The 23,735-nt window shown below is 40.8% G+C and overlaps 1 protein-coding gene across 4 annotated transcripts in view; it reads left to right on the top strand.

The window, feature by feature from the left end:
* The window catches only part of RAD51C (RAD51 paralog C), a 132,943-nt gene that overhangs the window by 49,026 nt on the left and 60,182 nt on the right, over positions 1 to 23,735 (top strand). For all 4 annotated transcript variants that reach the window (XR_008888710.1, XM_056556876.1, XM_056556875.1 and 1 more), the window contains one exon: positions 17,735 to 17,795. Coding sequence is in view for 3 of the 4 variants with exons in the window: in XM_056556876.1 (XP_056412851.1) it covers positions 17,735 to 17,795 (61 nt within the window). In the remaining variant the exon portion in view is untranslated. The remainder of the gene's footprint in view (positions 1 to 17,734; positions 17,796 to 23,735) is intronic.

Below are 23,735 nucleotides of genomic sequence, written 5' to 3'. Positions count from 1 at the left end.
GGGGAAACCGACAGGGACTAGCGCCGAAGATCCACTTACCCATCGGCGACGGCAGCGGCGGCGATCAGCGGCGGCAGTGGGCGACGATCGGCGGAAGAAGAGGACCGCGACGCAGCTCCCTGGATCCAACGGAAGCCGGTGAGTTACTTAGCAACATCTGGAGGGCTACAGTCTGAGACCACTATAGTGGTCTCTAAACTGTAACCCTCCAGATGTTGCAAAACTACAACTCCCAGCATGCCCAGAGAGCTGTTTAGGCTTGCTGGGAGTTGCAGTTTTGCAACAGCTGGAGGTCTACAGTTTGAGACCACTGCAAAGTGATCTCTATACTGTGCAACTCCAGATCTTGCAAAACTACAACTCCCAGCATGCCCAGACAGCAGTTTGCTGTCTGGGCATGCTGGGAGTTGTAGTTTTGCAACATCTGGAGGTCCACAGTTTGGAGACCACTATGCAGTCGTCTCTAAACTATAGCTCTACAGATGTTGCAAAACTGCAACTCCCAGCAAGCCTAAACAGCTCTCTGGGCATGCTGGGAGTTGTAGTTGCGATCCCTCCAGCTGTTGCATAACTACATCTCCCAGCATGCCTTTTGGCGATCAGTACATGCTGGGAGTTGAAGTTTTGCAACAGCTGGAGGCACACTGGTTGGAAAATACTGAGTTAGGTAACAGAACCTAACTGAAGGTTTTCCAACCAGTGTGCCTCCAGCTGTTGCAAAAGTACAACTCCCAGCATGCACGGTCTGTCAGTACATGCTGGGAGTTGTAGTTTTGAAACAGCTGGAGGTTTGCCCCCCCATGTGAACGTACAGGGTACATTCACACTGGCGGGTTTACAGTAAGTTTTCTGCTTCAAGTTTGGGCTGTGGCAAATTTTTCACCGCAGCGCAAACTCCTAGCGGTAAATTCACTATAAACCCGCCAGTGTGAATGTACCCTAAAAACACTACACTACACTAACACATAATAAAGAGTAAAACACAACATATACACCCCTTACACTGTCCCCCTAATAAAAAATAAAAAACGTATTGTACGGCAGTGTTTCCAAAACAGAGCCTCCAGCTGTTGCAAAACAACAACTCCCAGCATTTCCGGACAGCCACTGACTGTTCAGGCATGCTGGGAGTTTAGCAACAGCTGGAGGCACCCTGTTTGGGAATCACTGGCGTAGAATACCCCTATGTCCACCCCTGTGCAATCCCTAATTTAGTCCTCAAATGCACATGGCGCTCTCTCACTTCGGAGCCCTGTCGTATTTCAAGGAAACAGTTTAGTGCCACATATGGGGTATCTTCGTACTCGGGAGAAATTGCGTTACTAATTTTGGGGGCTTTTTTTCCTTTTACCCCTTATGAAAAAGAAAAGTTGGGGTCTACACCAGCCTGTTAGTGTAAAAAAAATTTTTTTTTTACATTAACATGCTGGTGTTGTCCTTTACTTTTTATTTTCACGGGAGGTAAAAGGAAAAAAAGACCCCCAAAATTTGTAACGCAATTTCTCCTGAGTACGGAGATACCCCATATGTGGGCGTAAAATGCTCTGCGGACGCACAACAAGGCTCAGGAGTGAGAGCGCACCATGTACATTTGAGGCCTAAATTGGTGATTTGCACAGGGGTGGCTGATTTTACAGCGGTTCTGACATAAGCGCAAAACAATAAACATGTGACCCCATTTTGGAAACGACACCCCTCACGGAACGTAACAAGGGGTATAGTGAGCCTGAACACCCCACAGGTGTTTGACAAATTTTCATTAAAGTTGGATGGGAAAATGAAAAAAAAAAAAATTTTCACTAAAATGCTGGTGTCACCCTAAATTTTTCATTTTCACAAGGGAAAATAAAAAAAAGCCCCCCAAAATTTGTAACCCAATTTCTTCTGAGTAAGAGCATACCCCATATGTGGATGTAAAGTGCTCTATGGGTGCACTACAATGCTCAGAAGAGAGGGAGCGCCATTGGGATTTTGAAGAGAAAATTTGTCCGGAATTGAAGGCCACTTGTGTTTACAAAGCCCCCATGGTACCAGAACAATGGACCCCCCCCATATGTGACCCCATTTTGGAAACTACACCCCTCATGTAATGTAATAGGGGCGCAGTGAGCATTTACGCCCCACAGGTGTCTGACAGATTTTTGGAACAGTGATCCGTGAAAATGAAAAATGTAATTTTCCATTTGCACAGCCCACTGTCCTAAAGATCTGTCAAACGCCAGTGGGGTGTAAATGCTCACTGCACCACTTATTAAATTCTGTGAGGGGTGTAGTTTCCAAAATGGGGTCACATGTGGGGGGGGTCCACTGTTCTGGCACCACGGGGGGCTTTGTAATTGCACATGGCCCCTGACTACCATTCCAAACGAATTCTCTTTCCAAAAGCTCAATGGTGCTCCTCCTCTTCTGAGCATTGTAGTTCGCCCGTAGTGCACTTCAGGTCCACTTATGGGGTACCTCCATACTCAGAAGAGATGGGGTTACAAATTTTGGGGGGTATTTTCTGCTATTAATCCTTGCAAAAATGCTAAATTTGGGGGGAAACACACATTTTAGTGAAAAAAAAAATATTTTTTTTTACATATGCAAAAGTCGTGAAACACCTGTGGGGTATTAAGGCTCACTTTATACCTTGTTACGTTCCCCAAGGGGTCTAGTTTCCAAAATGGTATGCCATGTGGGTTATTTTTGCTGTTCTGGCACCATAGGGGCTTCCTAAATGCAACATGCCCCCCAAAAACCATTTCTGAAAAACGTACTCTCCAAAATCCCCTTGTCGCTCCTTCGCTTCTGAGCCCTCTACTGCGCCCGCCGAACACTTTACATAGACATATGAGGTATGTGCTTACTCGAGAGAAATTGGGCTACAAATACAAGTATACATTTTCTCCTTTTACCTCTTGTAAAAATTCAAAAATTGGGTTTACAAGAACATGCGAGTGTAAAAAATAAAGATTGTGAATTTTCTCCTTCACTTTGCTGCTATTCCTGTGAAACACCTAAAGGGTTAAAACACTTACTGATTGTCATTTTGAATACTTTTGGGGGTGCAGTTTTTATAATGGGGTCATTTGTGGGGTATTTCTAATGGGAAGACCCTTTAAATCCACTTCAAACCTGAACTGGTCTCTGAAAAAAAGCGAGGTTCAAAATTTTGTGAAAAATTGGAAAAGTGCTGCTGAACTTTGAAGCCCTCTGGTGTCTTCCAAAAGTAAAAACACATCAATTTTATGATGCAAACATAAAGTAGACATATTGGAAATGTGAATAAAATAAAAAAAATATTTTGAATATCCATTTTCCTTACAAGCAGAGAGCTTCAAAGTTTGAAAAATGCAAAATTTTCTAATTTTTCATCAAATTTTGGGATTTTTCACCAAGAAAGGATGCAAGTTACCACAAAATTTTACCACTATGTTAAAGTAGAATATGTCACGAAAAAACTATCTCGGAATCAGATTGATAACTAAAAGCATTCCAGAGTTATTAATGTTTAAAGTGACAATGGTCAGATGTGCAAAAAACGCTCTGGTCCTAAGGTGTAAAATGGCCTGGTCCTTAAGGGGTTAAAATCGGTTTGCACAGTTGTCTTTTTGAAGATGCAAAACACCATCTGACTTAAGAAGCCCCGTGGATAAGTCAACTATAGTCCTATCGACACTGAACTGAGTGTTGTCGTTGTTGTACATTCAGAAATAGGCTATAATTGAGAAGACACAGAATGTTTTTATATAGATACATAAGTAAAATGACTCTCGCATCTGAATGCTTTAAAAGCAAATCCAATGAGCCAATTACTGGACTCTTATGGTGCAGATGTGTTTTGGGGCTCCCTTAGGCACCAGGACCGTGATGGGACTGCTACATCTGCATCCCCTATAGCAGTGATGGTGAACCTTTTTGAGCCCGAGTGCCCAAACCATAATGCGCGCCATCTTTTTTCCCCTCAAAGTGCCAGCACAGCAATTAAATCAAACTACTGAGGTTTAAGTTTAGAAAAAACAACGCATACAGTTGCCATAACTAATTAACATCTTTTGTTTTAAAAGAAGAACACACCAACAGAGTTCAATGATCCAAACTTTTTTTATTTTTTTTTATTGATAGTTTATAGTTCCCCCCACATTAGATTGGCAGTATAGTTCCCCCACATTAGGTTGGCAGTATAGTTCCCCCACATTAGGTTGGCAGTATTGTTCCCCCCCATTAGGTTGGCAGTATAGTTTCCCCCCATTAGGTTGGCAGTATAGTTCCCCCCCATTAGGTGCAGTATAGTCCCCCCACATTAGGTGCAGTATTGTCCCCCCACATTAGGTGCAGTATAGTCCCCCCACATTAGGTGCAGTATAATCCCCCCACATTAGGTGCAGTATAGTCCCTCCACATTAGGTGCAGTATAGTCCCTCCACATTAGGTGCAGTATAGTCCCTCCACATTAGGTTGGCAGTATAGTCCCCCACATTAGGTTGGCAGTATAGTTCCCCCGCATTAGGTGCAGTATAGTTCCCCCGCATTAGGTACAGTATAGTTCCCCCACATTAGGTGCAGTAAAGTTCCTTCACATTAGGTGCAGTATAGTTCCCCACATTAGGTGCAGTATAGTTCCCCCACATTAGGTGCAGTACAGTTCCCCCACATTAGGTTCAGTACAGTTCCCCCACATTAGATGCAGTATAGTTCTCCACATTAGGTGCAGTATAATTCCCCCACATTAGATGCAGTATAGTTCCCCACATTAGGTTCAGTACAGTTCCCCCACAGACATACCGGTGTACAGAATGCCTGTGTAATGCTCCCACTTCAGTGTTCCGACCACCGATCCGCCGGTCAGGGGTCCCGGGACCGGAGGAGCGCTGGTCGGAAGACTGAAGATGACGCGCAGGTAACTTACCATGCCCGTACTTCCTCCTCCTCGATGCTCCACTCGGCTGTTGCTATGGGCACACGCTCGGGACGTCAGTGACGTCCCTGTGTGCGCTACCTCCCGGCGGCCCTGCATTTTTAAAGTTGGCACGGGGCCGCAGAGAAGTAAGCGGGACATCCTTGTGTCCTGAAAAGACCTTTCGGGACACAGGGATGTCCCGAATGGGCTCATGGCGAACTATGGCCGCGTGACCACTGAGGGGGCTCGGCGTGCCACCTGGGCACGCGTGCCATGGGTTCACCATCACTGCCCTATAGCTATGCTCCTGGATGACGGTAACGCTAGGAAGGTAGTTCTACAATATAATAAAATGATATGCAGGTATTTTAAAAAGGATGCAGATTTATTGGTTATAAGTAAGAAACATTGAGTAAATAATAAACACAATTATATATATATATGAATGAATATCTATTAGATATGAATTTATATAATTACATACAGCAGAAATTAAATCATAAGTTAACAACTATGTCAAAATATAACATCAGTTACAAGGTTAGTTCAGATATCATACAAAAAGTAGATATACAGTGATTCCTCAACTTACAATGGTCTCAACATACAATAGTTTCAACATACAATGGTCTTTTCTGGACCATCGTAAGTTGAAACCAGAGTCAACATGGCTGGAAGAACCGACCAATCAGAATGGGCATTCACTGGTAAAATCCTTGTATTACTGAAGCGTATGCACTGACTGGTGTCTGGTAGCGCCCCCTACAGTACAGGGAGGTATTACATGTTCTGTACACTTTACCTGTATTACTGAAGCGAATGCACGGACTGGTGTCTGGTAGCGCCCCCTACAGTACAGGGAGGTATTACATGTTCTGTACACTTTACCTGTACCAGGGTTACCTGCTCCTTTGGGCATCAGGTGAGGGCGACTCATTACTTTTTTTGGACAGTGTGTGTACTGTACAGGACCCTGAAGAAGCTCCTGTCCTCTACATAGACCAGTGTTTCCCAAGCAGGGTGGCCCCAGCTGTTGCAAAACTACAACTCCCAGCATACCCGGACAGCCTTTGGCTGTCCGGGCATGCTGGGAGTTGTAGTTTTGCAACAGCTGGAGGCTCTCTGCTTGGAAAGCACTGACATAGACAGTGATTACAGCTCCCAGCAGATCTTTCTTACTTTTATATGTAAGGACTTGCTATATCTTTATCAGTTATCTACTTATTTTTCTTTAATCCTCACTTTTTCCTATTTTTGGATGACATTTTGGTGGCTTCAGAACCAATTACCAGGTTTCCATAGAGTTATGGTCTCAACATACAATGGTTTCAACATACAATGGTCGTCCTGGAACCAATTAATATTGTAACTTGAGGGACCACTGTATAATTCTCTGAAAGAGAGAACCCTCATGATCACATGATATCAGAATAAGCAACATGCAATTTCTCGATAAATAACATGGAAGTGATATCTTCACTCCACCCACTTTTAAAAGGGTACTCTAGTGAAAATGTTTTTTTTTTTTTTAAATCAACTGGTGCCAAAAAGTTAAATAGATTTGTAAATTACTTCTATTTAAAAATCTTAACCCTTCCAGTACTCATCAGCTGCTGTATGCTACAGAGGTAGTTGAGTAGTTCTTTTCTGTCTGACCACAGTGCTCTCTGCTGACATCTCTGTACATGTCAGGAACTGTCCAGAGCAGTAACAAATCCCCATAGCAAACCTCTCCTGTTCTGGACAGTTCCGGACAGAGGTGTCTGCAGAGAACACTGTGGTCAAACAGAAAAGAACTATACAACTTCCTCTGTAGCATAAAAAGCACCAGAGTACCCCTTTAATCAAAACACACCACATGACTCTGTGTAAGAACTTTTAAAGACACCTATAGGATATATGATCTACTGTACACTTCATTCGGAATATCACCTGATATTAGTTAGATTAGATGAAGGGAAGAAAGTCTATACCTCTATAAACAATAATTCAGTGCTTTAACCCCTTAAGGACATGTGCCGTAAATGTACAGAGCTGCAGCGAGTAACCTTGCACAGCGCCGTACATTTATGACACATCATGAAGCGAGTGTAGAAGCTGCGCTCGCTTCATGCACGCCAAGTCCCAGCGGCTGTCAGCAGCTGCAGACCCCCCGGTAATGGCGGACATTGGCGATGTCCACAGCATCTGCAGCAATGCGGCACTTTAAATGGCTGATTTGATCGCCCGCAACACCACCGCGGGGACAAGATCAGCCAAGATGGCGGACAGAGGTCCACTCACCTGCCTCTGTCCGCCCTCACTGCGTCTTCTCCTCTGGTCTAAGATCAAGCAGACTAGAGAAGAAGATCGCCAATAACACTGATCAGTGCTATGCATATGAATAGCACTGAACAGTATTAGCAATCTGATGATTGCTATAAATAGTCCCCTATGGGGACAAAAAAAAGTGTAAAATAAATGTGAAAAAGACCCTCCCCCCATAAAGATTTAAATCACCCCTTTCCCCATTTTAATAAAAAAAATCGTAAAAAATTATAAATAATAAACATATTTGGTATTGCCGCATGCATAAATGTCCGAACTATAAAAATATTATGTTAATTTCTGCTGGAAACGTATTATTATAATTTTTTTTTTTTTTTTTTAAATCAACTGGAAACTTATTTATTTTATTTTTTTTAAATCAACTGATGCCAGAAAGTTAAACAGAATTTTTTATTACTTCTATTAAAAAAAAAATTAATCCTTCCAGTACTTATTAGCGGCTGTATACTACAGAGGAAGTTCTTGTCTTTTTGGATTTCTTTTCTGTCACAACCAAAGTGTTCTCTGCTGACACCTCTTTCCATGTCAGGAACTGTCCAGAGCAGGAGAAAATCCCCATAGCAAACATATGCTGCTCTGGACAGTTACTAAAATGGACAGAGGAATCAGCAGAGAGCACTGTGGTTGTGACAGAAAAGAAATCCCAAAAGAAAATAATTTCCTCTGTAGTATACAGTTGCTAATTAGTACTGGAAGAATTAAGAATTTTGAATAGAAGTAATTTACGAATCTGTTTAACTTTCTGGCACCAGTGGATAAAAAAAAAAAAAAAGTTTTCCACCGGAGTACCCCTTTAAAGAGAAGAGACGGGGCTACGTCCGTTTCACAGATCACTCTGCTTCTGCCGGTCCCTAACGGCAGAAGCAGAGTGATCTGTGAAACGGACATAGCCCCGTCTTTTCTCCCCCTCCTGACACGTCTATGTACCTCCCAGCGGGAATAAAGACTTTTAATTGCATCCGGATCGAGTGCCGTGGTTTATTTCTACATAAGGTATTTTGTAATGTTGATTATTGAATTTTTTGGGTTTTACCATACATTTTAGGTTAAAATGAGCGATGTCATTACAAAGTACAATTGGTTGCGCAAAAAACAACCCCTCATATGGGTCTGTGAATGGAAAGATAACAGAGTTATGAATTTTAGAAGGCGAAGGAGGAAAAAAGGAAAACGCAAAAATAAAAGTGGCTGTGTCCTTAAAGGGGTATTCCAGGCAAAAACGTTTTTATGTATCAACTGGCTCCAGAAAGTTAAACAGATTTGTAAATTACTTCTATTAAAAAATCTTAATCCTTCCAATAGTTATTAGCTTCTGAAGTTTTCTGTCTAACTGCTCAATGATGATGTCACGTCCCGGTAGCTGTGCATGATGGGAGAATATCCCCATAGGAGCTGAACAGCTCCCGGGACGTGAGTCATCAGAAAGCAGTTAGACAGAAAACAGCAACTCAACTTCAGAAGCTAATAACTATTGGAAGGATTAAGATTTTTTAATAGAAGTAATTTACAAATCTGTTTAACTTTCCGTAGCCAGTTGATATATAAAAAAAAGTTTTTTGCCTGGAATACCCCTTTAAGGGGTTAGTATAGATCCGAATCATGGATTCTTCTGCAGGTAGAATACAGGATCCAAAGCATCCTAAGACTACAATCTCAATTTAGAGAATATTAATTAGAAGACAACAACAAAACAATTTGCCAAAGTTAATTGATATGAATTCATCCACATATTAGAAGATTTGCCTTAAATGGGCACTGTCACCAACTTTATTTTTTGATATGTTGTAGTACTTATGTACTACAACATATCTCTAATATACTTTTATTATTTTTTTTTTTCATTAAAAAGGTTTAATTTACATTTAAAAACCGGCTACTGAAAAGGACTGATTTTGGCCTGGAAATCAGTCCTTTTTCAGTTAGGCTGCACTCGCTCCCTGCCTGTCAATCAGACAGGCGGGAGCGAGCGCATTGGCTCCCCGGCCACTGGCTGGGAGGCCACTCCTCCCGCACATCGCCACCGCCGCCTCGTTGCCGCCGCTGTCCCTGCACGCCCGCTGCCGGACTCTGCAGTAACTGCAAGTGTAATGAGGGAGCGGGGTATGCGGGCGGGGGGGGGGGGGGAGGAGGGAACGGACTAGTGCCGTAGCGGGGGGGGGGGGGGGGGGGAACGGGCTAGCAAAAAAAAAAATTGGATGGTGGGCGCTACCCTTTAATCAAATCAGAAGCCACTTGTATCTTATCAAGATTGTCATGGCTAGCCATTGTCCTCTCACGATGTGGACAACTCAGGTGAGTCCTGGCTGGCGTGTGAGCCTCCATGACTTTTCATGATTGCGTTCCTTAGTTAGCTTTCTAGGGGTGTATATTAGTTCAGAGATTGTATGATCTCTCTTTAATGGACTAAATCTAACATCTATATAGAGACTAACATACATGTAGTGTAACTACATGTGGTTATTACCAGAATCTTATCAGTTATGCACACCTCTAAAAGGGAATTTTCCAATGAATGTATACTGGGTGTGTATGAATTTAAATAAGTATCTGACCATATATTAACTTCTGGCTTAATGACCATTTACCTATTCACTAGGTGGCTTTATAGTCTAAATAATTTGACCATTGCCATTAAGAGTTAACTATAAGGCTAAGTTTCTACTTTTTTTTTTGTGCTGCGTTTTTTGGGTAGAAAAAAAACGCCTGAAAAAACGCCAGTGCGATTTCCTGCATCTGGCGTTTTTTCATTTGTGTGGAAATTGCACCTTGGCAGTTTTTTTTGGCACCCAAAATTTGTTGGGTAAGAAAAAAAAAAAAAAAGGATGCAGCAGTGATGGAAAAATTTTTATTAAATGAAATGTATATATTTTATAACAAAATTTTTATTCTTTTTTTTAATAAAGTGTGTGTGTTTCACTTTTTTCTCTCTATTTTTAATTTTTTTTAGGTAGTACTACTACTCCCAGCATGAGAGTAGTAGTACCTGTACTATAGACATATTGCCCCGGGTGTCAGTTCTCACATCCGATGCAATCATCCATAATATAGCAGAGATGTGGCTCTATACAGCGCTCACATCTCTGCTCTGTACTCCAGCCAGTGATATGAATAGAACATCATTCATATTTTCCGCCCAGAGCTGTGATTGGCCGGATGGTTGCAGCCAATCACCGCTCTCTGAGGGAAATATGAATGAGTGAGTGGCCGGCCCGGAGTATAGTGCAGTGCAGAGATGCGAGCGCTGTATACAGCCGCTCTGCATCTCTGCTATAGACAGGACGATCACAGCGGGTGTCAGTACTGATACCCGCTGTGATCTTTCCTTAACTGCAAGTACTACTACTCCCAACATGGAGCACACTCTGCTCCATGCTGGGAGCTGTAGTACCTGCATTAATAGACAGATCGCAGCGAGTGTAACTTCTGACACCCGCTGCGATCTGTCTATTAATGCAGGTATTCTATTAATGCAGGTATTACAGCTCCCAGCATGGAGCAGAGTGTGCTCCATGTTGGGAGCAGTAGTACCTGCAGGTAAGGAAAGATCATAGCGAATGTCACAACTGAGATCCACTGTGATCCTCCTGTATAATGTTTAGATGCGGCCGCTCTTCTATGGTCCCCTGCACAGCCGTATATATACACATATTGATATATCCCACAGAGAGCTGTGATTGGCTGGAACCATCTGGCCAATCACAGCTCTCTGCGGGAAATATGAATAGGTGTATATATACGTCAGTGCAGGGACCATAGAAGAGCGGCCGCCGCATCTATACATTATACAAGAGGATTGCAACGGGCGATCTGTCAATTAGTACAGGTACTATTACTCCCATCATGGGACAGTGTGTTCCATGCTGGGAGTAGTAGTACTACCTAAAAAAATGTAAAAAATAAAGAAAAAAAAGTGAAAAACATTCACACACTACATTTTTATTATTGTCGGCTACATTTTTAGGTCCCTGCCCGCCCACATAAATTGGTCCCTGTTTAAAAAGTAATAAAAATTTTGTTATAAAAAAGTTACATTTCGTTAGATACAATTTTTTTCTTCACTACTGTATCTTTTATTATTATTTTTTAATGGTACCCTACGAAATTTGATTAAAAAAGGTATCTCCATCACTTTTTTGGATCGCTAAAGTCCAAAAAGAATAAAAACCGCCTGCAAAAACGCCAAAGTTAAAACCCACATATCGTTTTTCTTGGCGTTTTTTCACTACCATAGACTTCTATGGGAGAAAACCGCCACAATTTTGAATAAAAAATCGCCAGTGGCTGAACATGCTGCGATTACCAACAATCTGTAAAACTCCAAAAGAGAGTGAAAAAATGCCAAAAGGATAAAAAAAAACGCCAAAGTGAAAAACGCCAAGTGGAATAAGAATTTTGCAATTTCTCATTGATTTACAGCTAACATCTGGCCGCAGCGTTTTTTGGCGTTTCCCCCCCAAAAAACAAGTGGCATTCCAGCCTAAGAGTGTAAAATTTTGGTTGTCATCCCTCCACAAATGTAGAACCATTAAATTATGAAAAAGTGATAAGGATGACACCTTCCAGCAATTAAACCATAGTTCTCCATAGACATGCTGGCACCAGTTGGGTTGTAAATTTGTGAGGTGTCACTTTACACTTTGTCTCCCCAAGATAGAAACATAGTCCTATTGTTAAATACCAATTAAAGGGCTACTCCACTGGAAAACATTTTCTTTTTAAATCAACTGGCTCCAGAAAGTTAAAAAGCTCTGTAAATTACTTCTATTAAAAAATCTTAATCCTTCCAGTACTTACCAGCTGCTGTTATGATCCGCAGGAAGTTCTTTTCTTTTTTAATTTCCTTTCTGCCTGACCACAGTGCTCTCTGATGACACCTCTGTCCATTTTAGGAACTGTCCAGAGTAGGAGCAAATCCCCATAGAAAACCTCTCCTGCTCCGGACAGTTCCTAAAATGGACAGAGGTGTCAGCAGAGAGCACTGTGGTCAGACAGACAGGAAATTCAAAAAGAAAAGAAGTTCATGTGGATCATAACAGCAGCTAATAAGTACTGGAAGGATTAAGATTTTTTAATAGAAGTAATTTACAAATCTGGGAAAAAAGATGTGTATGTGCAGCTCACAATTAATAATACACACTGAGGTCAAACTAGGGCATGCAACTATGCCTTAGTTGCAAAAAAAGGGAAAACCAGAAACAGAAACTTTTGCCCGGACCTGCTAGGTGAGTATAGGTATACTATATTTGAATTTATAATTCTAAAATAGATTGCTGGGTCGTGCTTCAATAATAATGTAATATATTTATTAAAATGACAATGTATAAAAGAGGAGTAACCTGTGAGGAGTAACCTTTTATACATTGTCATTTTAATAAATATATCACATTATTATTGAAGCACGACCCAGCAATCTATTTTATAATTATAAATTCAAATATAGTATACCTATACTCACCTAGCAGGTCCGGGCAAAAGTTTCTGTTTCTAATTTACAAATCTGTTTAACTTTCTGGCACCAGTTGATTTAAAAAAAAAAATGTTTTCCAGTGGAGTACTCCTTAACCCCTTAAGGACTCAGCCCATTTTGGCCTTAAGGACTCAGACAATTTAATTTTTACGTTTTCATTTTTTCCTCCTCGCCTTCTAAAAATCATAACTCTTTTATATTTTCATCCACAGACTAGTATGAGGGCTTGTTTTTTGCGCGACCAGTTGTCCTTTGTAATGACATCACTCATTATAAAATGTATGGCGCAACCAAAAAACACTATTTTTGTGGGGAAATTAAAACGAAAAACGCAATTTTGCTAATTTTGGAAGGTTTTATTTTCACGCCGTACAATTTATGGTAAAAATGACATGTGTTCTTTATTCTGAGGGTCAATACGATTAAAATGATACCCATTATTATATACTTTTATATTATTATTGCGCTTAAAAAAAATCACAAACTTTTTAACCAAATTAGTACGTTTATAATCCCTTTATTTTGATGACCTCTAACTTTTTTATTTTTCCATATAAGCGGTGGTATGGGGGCTCATTTTTTGCGCCATGATCTGTACTTTTTTTTGATACCACATTTGCATATAAAAAACTTTTAATACATTTTTTATAATTATTTTTTTAATAAAATGTATTAAAAAAGTAGGAATTTTGGACTTTTTTTTTTTTTTTTTTGTTCACGCCGTTCACCGTACGGGATCATTAACATTTTATTTTAATAGTTCGGACATTTACGCACGCGGCGATACCAAATATGTCTATAAAAAATGTTTTTTTACGCTTTTTGGGGGTAAAATAGGAAAAAACGGACGTTTAACTTTTTTATTGGGGGAGGGGATTTTTCACTTTTTTTTTACTTTTACATTTTTGTTACATTTTTTTTTACACTTGAATAGTCCCCATAGGGGACTATTCATAGCAATACCATGATTGCTAATACTGATCTGTTCTATGTATAGGACATAGAACAGATCAGTATTATCGGTCATCTCCTGCTCTGGTCTGCTCGATCACAGACCAGAGCAGGAGACGCCGGGAGCCGGACGGAGGAAGGAGAGGGGACCTCCGTCCGGCGTTCTGAATGATTGGATCCCCGCAGCAGCGCTGCGGGCGATCCGATCGTTCATTTAAATCGCGAACTGCCGCAGATGTCGGGATCTGTATTGATCCCGGCACCTGAGGGGTTAATGACGGACGCCCGCGAGATCGCGGGCGTCGGCCATTGCCGGCGGGTCCCTGGCTGCTGTTATGCTTAGGACGTAAATGTATGTCCTGGTGCGTTAAGTACCACCTCACCAGGACGTACATTTACGTCCTGCGTCCTTAAGGGGTTAAGGACCAAGGACGTACTGGTACGTCCTGAGTCCTTTCCCTTTCTATAACGCGGGGCCATGACATGGCCCCACGTCATAGCGGGTCAGGCCCGGCCTCTAACAACGGCCGGGACTCGTGGCTAATAGCGCGCGGCAGTGATCGCGGTGCCGCGCGCTATTAACAACTTTGAACGCCGCGTCTAAAGTGAAAGTGAAAGTATGCCGGTTAGCTCAGGGAGCTGTTCGGGATCGCCGTGGCGAAATCAAGGCGTCCCGAACAGCTGTTAGACACGAGGAGGGTCTCCTACCTTGCCTCCTGGTGTCCGATCGCCGAATGACTGCTCAGTGCCTGAGATCCAGGCATGAGCAGTCAAGCGGCAGAATCATCGATCACTGGTTTCCTATGAGAAACCAGTGATCAATGATTAAGATAAGTGTGTGCAATGTTATAGGTCCCTATGGGAGCTATAACACTGCAAAAAAAGTGGGAAAAAAAAGTGAATAAAGATCATTTAACCCCTTCCCTAATAAAAGTTTCAGTCACCCCCCTTTTCCCATTTAAAAAAAAAAACTGTGTAAATAAAAATAAACATATGTGGTATCGCCGCGTGCGGAAATGTCCGAATTATAAAAATATATCTTTAATTAAACCGCACAGTCAATGGCGTGCGCGCAAAAAAATTCCAAAGTCCAAAATAGTGTATTTTTGGTCACTTTTTATATCATGAAAAAATTAATAAAAAGTGATCAACAAGTCCGATCAATACAAAAAGAGTACCACTAAAAACTTCAGATCACGGCGCAAAAAAATGAGCCCTCATACCGACCTATACGCGGAAAAATAAAAAAGTTAGAGGGGTCAGAAGATGACAATTTTAAACGTATAAATTTTCCTGCATGTAGTTATGATTTTCAGAAGTACGACAAAATCAAACCTATATAAGTAGGGTATCATTTTAACCGTATGGACCTACAAAATAAAGAGAATGTGTCATTTTTACAAAAAAAATTACTGCGTAGAAACAGAAGCCCCCAAAAGTTACAAAATATATATTTTTTTTTTTCAATTTAGTTTTTCAGTTTCGCCGTAGATTTTTGGGTAAAATGACTGATGTCTCTGCAAAGTAGAATTGGTGGCGCAAAAAATAAGCCATCATAGATTTTTAGGTGCAAAATTTAAAGGGTTATGTTTTTTTAAAGGTAAGGAGGAAAAAACGAAAGTGCAAAAACGGAAAACCCCCTGGTCCTTAAGGGGTTAAAGGGGTACTCCGGCACTGAGACATCTTATCCCCTATTCAAAGGATAGGGGATAAGATGTCTTACCGCGGGGGTCCCGCCACCGGGGACCCCTGCAATCTTGTATTAGACACCGACCTGTTTGAGCTGCACGCTGCGGTGCCAGCTCACAAACAGCCGAGTGGCGACCACGGGGTCGGAGTATTGTGACGTCATGACTCCGCCCGCGTGTGATGTCACCCCCGCCCCTGCTATGTAAGTCTATGGGAGGGGGCGGGGCGACCATCACGCCCCCTCCCATAGACTTGCATAGCGGGGGCTGGGGGTGACGTCACACGGGGCGGAGTTGTGACATCATGATACTCTGGCCCTGTGGTTGCCACCCGGCTGTTTGTGAGCTGGCACCGCGCCGTGCAGCTCAAACAGGTGGGTGGCGAATACAAGATTGCGGGGGACCCCGGCGGCAGGACCCCCTTGGTGAGACATCTTATCCCCTATCCTTTGGATAGGGGATAAGATGTCTCAGGGCCGGAGTACCCCTTTAATGTTAGAATATCATGGCACATCTTTGACCATAAGGTCACAGTTCACTCTTGGAATCTTAGGTATGGCCAGTTACTGTACACTGGGTGGACTGATACATGCCTATGGAGTGGTCCCCAAACTGTGGCCCTCCAGATGTTTCAAAATTACAACCCCTAGAATGCTCGGCATCCTGGGTGTTGCAGTTTTGCAACATCTGGAGGGCCACCATTTTGAGTTCACTGCTCTAGAGCAATGCACCAGAACATGTATGTATGTGTGTGTGTGTGTGTGTGTGTGTGTATGTGTATATGTATATATATATATATATATATATATATATATATATATATATATATAGTGTGTGTGCATGTGTATGTATATATATATGAAGCATGCTGCCAGGATTTCCATGCACATTGCTTTCTTTGTAAAGTAGCTGCTTTAGTTCATATATCTTAGATACGTAAGTCTCTGCAGATGATAGTTATTCAGTCACATTAGTCTCAGGGGTTTTCTTCCTTATTTACTGAATGACACTTTATTGACTGGGTGGAAGGCACAACCCCCACTGGAACCATTTATCTTTACTCTCCTATTTAATTTGCCAAGAGTGGAAATCATTTAATTATAAAAGAGGCTTTAGTTGCCTTGAGCTGACTTCACAAATATAAAAAATTAAAAATGTCCTTACATATTAGCCTGTGCAATACAGTAAATTTCAAAACCCATTTTTACCTATTTTTATTTGCTCATGTAATTTTCTTTCCTTTTCTAAGTGATCATGAACCATGTGCTGCATCAGCATAAAAGCATAAACATCTTTAGTGTTCTGAAGCTTTCTAAGCCATGCACATAGCCATAACATTGTAATACTTATTCCTCAATACATTTTTGTTAGTAAAATGGTTTCCTCTGGAAGCAGGAGCAGTCAGAATAGCTTCTGCTTCCAGCAAGGATGCCACGGGGAGCACAAATTCCCATCAACTTCCCTGCAGCCCATCATCAGGTAATAGACTGTTCTGCTGTAGTCTCTAGCCTTTGGCCCGCTATCCTACAATACACTGATGGTAGTGTAGAGCAGGGTTCAAGAGACACCAACAGGGTATGTTTAGTTCAGACTGATTCAAAAAGTAAAAACTTGTAGGTTCAGTCACATCATTTTTCAGGGACCTTTTTAAAAAATTAAAGAAGCAATCTGGTTGCTATGGGCAACTGTGGGTCAGGAACCACAATTAATCAAGATACAACAACCCAGGGCAAAAGCCCGGGGCACAAGATCCCTTTAAAGAAAAACCCCCTCTTATGTACCGTATCTAAAATGTAAGTTTTATTAGGTTAATATTAAAATAAATGTTTGATTGACTAATTACAGCAAATTATGTTTTTTAAATAAGCTTGTACCAAGTCCAGTATAGGGGTACAGCAGACCCCCAGTGATATATTATGTATGGTTTTATTCCATAATACATGTCTACGTCTGGAACAGTATTGCTGTATTTTTAATCATTAGTCAATCAAACATTTATTTTAATATTAACCTAATAAAAGTAAAATTAAAAGTAAAATTTTAGATACATAAGAAGAGTGTGTTTGTGTGTGTGGGGGGGGGGGTCTTTAAAGGGATCTTGTGTCCCGGCTTTTGCCCTGGGTTGTTGTATCTGTGGGCAACTGGTCAACTTTTCCTCTGCACAAGTTTTGCTAAATCTTTGCCAAGGTTTGCTAGATATAATGCTAGTTCTTGTATTAATTCAGACCATTTTAACTCTGTATTTCTCCCAACAGACAAAGTCCTGCAGGAGTATAAGGCTGTGACCCTTAAATTGATGCTGAGCGCTGTGTGTGCTGCAAATACGATATGTGTAACCATACCCTCATGGTAGGGTTGAGATATGTATATATTTTTGGATGATTATAATGTATCTCTTTTCTTCCATGCTTTTTACAGGTGAAAGCTGGGGTCATGCGGCTACGAATCGTATAATTCTTCAGTGGGAACATTTGCAAAGGTTTGACTTATTGCTTCTTGGATTTGGTTTAATTATTCATTTTTTACTTGATTTTATTTTGATACGGGGAAAGCAAAAGCAATCTGCCTGATTGACATGATACAGTATGTATGCATTTGTTTATTTGATAGTGAGCCATTTAACCCCACCATGACTACCCCACATTAACAAGTTGCAGATTTGGTCCTTCAGCCTGCGATCTGTAATAACGTATTCAAACGTGACACCAATGTGCGCATCGCTGTTAATATGATCAGGCTACCACAATGACATTTGTTTTCTCCATTATTCTGCCCTCAGTACCCCATAATGAGAATGTTAAAAATGAAATATTAGAAATCTTTGCTAATTTATTGAAAAATGAATAACTAAAATATTGCGTAAAAGTATTCAGACCCTTTACTCAGTACTTAGTTTAAAGGGGTACTCTGGTGAAAAACGTTATTTATTTTTTTTTTTAAATCAACTGGTGCCAGAAAGTTAAACAGATTTGTAAATTACTTCTATTAAAAAATCTTAATCCTTCCTGTACTTATTAGCTGCTGAATACTACAGTGGAAATTATTTTCTTTTTGAAACACAGAGCTGTCTGCTGACATCATGAGCACAGTGCTCTCTGCTGACATCTCTGACCATTTTAGGAACTGTCCAGAACAGCATATGTTTGCTATGGGGATTTCCTTTTACTCTAATGGATTTTTTGCCATTCTTCTCAGCAGATCCTTTCAATCTGTCAGGCGACATGGCATGAGTATAGAGAAAAGGGCAGAACATAACATGGGATTACTATTTTATGATCCAGGAAACACTCAGGATGAACCAAATAGGTTGCCCCTATAGAAATGCAAATGAAGCAAGTCACTTGCTTTGTTTTTTTCAATATACAGTACTTGCTATCTCTGACTCAAATACTAAGTAATTTATGATTGTTATACACTGCTCAAAAAATAAAGGGGACACTTAAACAACACAATGTAACTCCAAGTCAATCCCACTTCTGTGAAATTACACTGTCCACTCAGGAAGCAACACTGATTGACAATCAATTTTACATGCTGTTGTGTAAATGGAACAGACAACAGGTGGAAATTATAGGCAATTAGCAAGACACCCCCAATAAAGGAGTGGTTCTCCAGGTGGTGACCACAGACCACTTCTCAGTTCCTATGCTTCCTGGCTGATGTTTTGGTTACTTTTGAATGCTGGCAGTGCTTTCACTCTAGTGGTAGCATGAGACGGAGTCTACAACCCACACAAGTGGCTCAGGTAGTGCAGCTCATCCAGGATGGCACAGAAGTTTTGCTGTGTCTGTCAGCGTAGTGTCCAGAGCATGTAGGCACTACCAGGAGACAGGCCAGTACATCAGAAGACGTGGAGGAGGCTGTAGGAGGGCAACCACCCAGCAGCAGAACCACTGCCTCCGCCTTTGTGCAAGGAGGAGCAGGAGGAGCACTGCCAGAGCCCTGCAAAATGACCTCCAGTAGGCCACAAATGTGCATGTGTCCACTCAAATGACAAAACTATTTCATACAATTAGTTCATTCTTTCAGACCTAGGATGTGTTATCTTAGTGTTCCCTTTATTTTTTTTGAGCAGTGTAATAATTGTACACCTTCAATTTTACAGCTTAAAAGAAATGTCTATTTTTTTAAGCAAAAAACAGCAAAAAACATCCGCAACCAGCAGCTTCTTGGATGTTTTTTTTCTTCTTCAGCTATAGCCATAAAAAGTCTCTTTTTATATTTGTCCCAAATGAGTCATATTTTGGCATTTAAATGGCCTGAAAACTTGGTGATAAACAAAGAGCTGTTTTCCCCTTTGGTTTCAAAAGAATCCGATGGGAAAAATACAGTTGGTATTTAGGCCATAAAAACAATGTTTTGGGGCTGTATTACAGCATTCTGAAATGTGAGCTAAGAAAAACATTTACCTAACATGTAAGTGGTGTTTTGGAGCCCACTAATAACAAATCCAGTACTTCCATATTTCTACACTGGGAGCCTAACAATTGGCCCATTTATTTGTTTGTTTCTAATGTGTCAGCTTTAAAATGTACAAAACATCTTTCATCCTGACTTTATTCTGGATTAGTACGTCTTTGTCTGCAATAAGTTGCCATGGAGTCCGCAGAAGGGGAAAGCCGAGAAAATGCTTTTACAATACATAATTTGTTCAGCTGAGTAGAATGCCACTGTCCAAGATTGAATTTACAAGAATCCTTTGCATTCTTACCACGATTCTCTTAGCAGAGATTCTCTTAGCACTTTCCACAATGAGTAGTGCCATGGTGCTTTTAAATTGTGTCAGTATGTCTAAAATATTCGGATTAATAGAATTATTTATAAAACTACAATACTTTTTTTTTCACTTTTTTTCCAGTGTTTATCAAAAGGTTAATTTCTGAGGAAAAATAAGAATGAACAAATATAAATTTATAAAGAGTTCATCATCCACAGGATGAGCTAAAACATTGTACAGGATTTACGTAGTGATAAATTAGAAATGTATCGCATTGTGGCATTTGTGGTATGAAATATATTTATTTTGTTAACTTTGTGCTTTGGCTGCATCAATGCACAATATAAGATAATTTGTAAGGTAATTACATTGTATTTTCAAGTAATACACTTCAAGGTAAATTTACTAAGACCTGTGATTTCTACACAAAAGTGACATTTTCTAAAGGGTTATGCAGTTTTAATGTCAAGGAGATAATAAAATGATGTTATATTAGTAAGTAATCATAATAGTAATCAGTCTAATGGCAGGAGATCCCTAATTAGTCACCATCACAGTTCTAGTCAGATTGATCCTAAAACAGTACTATTTCCACTGTTGTCTAAGTTAAAGGGGTACTCCAGTGAAAAACTTTTTTAAATCTTAATCCTTCCTGTATTTATTAGCTGCTGAATACTACAGTAGAAATTATTTTCTTTTTGAAACACAGAGCTGTCTGCTGACATCATGAGCACAGTGCTCTCTGCTGACATCTCTGTCCATTTTAGGAACTGTCCAGAACAGCATATGTTAGCTATGGGGATTTCTTTTTACTCTGGACAATTCCTAAAATGGACAGAGATGTCAGCAGAGAGCACTGTGCTCATGATGTCAGCAGACAGCTCTGTGTTTCAAACAGAAAAGAATTTCCACTGTAGTATTCAGCATTAGTAGTATTAAGTACAGGAAGGATTAAGATTTTTTAATAGAAGTAATTTACAAATCTGTTTAACTTTCTGACACCAGTTGATAAAAAAAAAAATCTGGAGTACCCCTTTAAGTATTAGGTGCAATTAAAAACAGCAAATTAGCATTAAATGGTCACTGTAATTTCTAATAACTTTCCTCTGTTTAATAGCCTGTATGATTTCTAACATATTTTAAAATCACTTAAGTTACCCAAAATTACTGTTTACTGGCCTGCTGACAATTTTGTCTCTAGCAGCAGAGAGACAAAAATGGAAAACATAATTTAGGGATGGGGTTTAACTTGGGCTATGTGCAGAAGAGAGCTTGGACTTTGTGAATGCAATTTGAGTTGGTGTGCTTCCTCCAGAGGGTCCATATGGTGCTCTGCAGTGTCCAGACTGTGCTGGAAAGTCAATCAAGGCTTTCTTCTATTCTCTGACCATGCAAAAAGTTCAGAGACAACTGTGCCTAGTGTAAACACATGTGTTCCTACTATGTACCTAGAGCTGTTTCCAGAATGTAATCTTCTCTTGTCCTCCCTTTAGTCATCATCATTATCACCAGTTCACAGTTTAGATCACAGCTTCTTTTGTGTTGTAACCAATTTTATTGCTGTTGCTGTTTTCCCTTTCTGCTCACATAGGGTCTTGCAAAGCCAGTACATCAGTCATCACTTCTACCCCCCCACATGCCACCTTTAGTACTGTACTGTAATTCATCCCCCAGCACAGACCATCCAGTTAAGTGCACTTTGTCCAACAGTATAGCATAGCAGAGAGGAGAAGGGGTTGTAAGAAGGTTCTCTCCTGTGATTGGCCAGAAACGTAAGAAAGGAAGTCCATATGTGAGTACTACAGGCAAATAATGGAGCTCTGTTCCAGCCCTGTTCATGATTAAGGGCTGATGCCCAGCCCGAAACATTTCTGCATTTTTTTCACTTTTTTTACAGTGACATGTTGCTTTTGTTTTGCTTTTTACTTGGATTTATATTAAAGGTTAAAGCTTTTAACTCATTCATTGCTGGGAGCTGGATTTTCACCTATCTTCTGGAGCTACATAGTTACATAGTTAGTTACATAGTTAGTATGGTTGAAAAAAGACATGCGTCCATCAAGTCCAACCAGGGGATTGAAGGGAAGGATGTAAGGGGATAAGGGAAAGGGATGTAGTTTTATAATTCTGCATAAGCTTTAATGTTATTTTGTTCCAGGAATGTATCTAACCCTGTTTTAAAGCTGTTAATTGTTCCTGCTGTGACCAGTTCCTGAGGTAGACCGTTCCATAAATTCACAGTCCTCACGGTAAAGAAGGCGTGCCGCCCCTTTAGACTAAACCTTTTCTTCTCCAGATGGAGGGAGTGCCCCCTCGTCCTTTGGGGGGGTTTAACCTGGAACAGTTTTTCTCCATATTTTTTGTATGGGCCATTAATATTCTTATATACGTTTATCATATCCCCCCTTAAACGTCTCTTCTCAAGACTAAACAATTGTAACTCCTTTAATCGCTCCTCATAGCTAAGATGTTCCATGCCCCATATTAGTTTAGTCGCGCGTCTCTGCACCCTTTCCAACTCCGCAGTGTCCCTTTTATGAACAGGCGACCAAAACTGAACAGCATATTCCAGGTGAGGCCGTACCAATGCTTTATAAAGGGGGAGTATTATGTCCCTGTCCCTTGAGTCCATGCCTCTTTTGATACATGACAATATCCTGCTGGCTTTGGAAGCAGCAGCCTGACATTGCATGCTATTTTGTAGTCTGTGATCTACAAGTACACCCAGATCCTTCTCTACCAGTGACTCTGCCAGTTTAATCCCCCCTAAGACATACGACGCATGCAGGTTATTAGTACCCAGATGCATAACTTTACATTTATCCACATTGAACCTCATTTGCCAAGTGGATGCCCAGACACTTAGTCTATCCAAGTCATCTTGTAACTTATGCACATCCTCTATAGACTGTACCGTGCTACAAAGCTTGGTGTCATCTGCAAAGATAGAAACAGAGCTGTTAATACCATCCTCTATATCATTGATAAATAAATTAAACAGCAGCGGGCCCAGTACTGAACCTTGGGGTACACCACTAATAACCGGGGACCAATCAGAGTACGAATCATTGACCACCACTCTCTGGGTACGATCCATGAGCCAGTGTTCAATCCAGTTACAAACTAAAGTTTCCAAGCCCAAGGACCTTAACTTACCTGTCAGATGTCTGTGAGGGACAGTATCAAACGCTTTGGCAAAATCCAGAAACACTATATCCACAGCCATTCCTCTGTCAAGGCTTCTACTCACCTCTTCATAAAAGCAAATTAGATTGGTTTGACAACTTCTATCCTTAGTAAACCCATGCTGGCTATCACTTATAATACTATTATCCCCTATGTATTCCTGTATGTAATCCCTTATAAGTCCTTCAAACAATTTACCCACAATGCACGTTAGACTTACCGGTCTATAATTGCCTGGCGAAGACCTAGAGCCCTTCTTGAAGATTGGTACCACATTCGCCTTGCGCCAGTCCCTTGGCACAATACCAGACACCAGAGAATCTCTAAATATCATGAACAAGGGTACAGATATTACTGAACTTACCTCTCTAAGAACTCTTGGGTGTAGTCCATCCGGCCCTGGAGATTTGCTTACATTTACTTTACTTAACTTACCTTGTACCATCTCTACATTAAGCCAGTGCAATACATTATATGATGTGTTACCAGCACTGACCTGGCCAATGTCAGCTCCTT

The sequence above is a fragment of the Hyla sarda genome, chromosome 2 (genome assembly GCF_029499605.1).
Source record: "Hyla sarda isolate aHylSar1 chromosome 2, aHylSar1.hap1, whole genome shotgun sequence".
Classification (NCBI taxonomy): domain Eukaryota; kingdom Metazoa; phylum Chordata; class Amphibia; order Anura; family Hylidae; genus Hyla; species Hyla sarda.
This window is presented reverse-complemented; position numbering and strand designations above follow the sequence as displayed.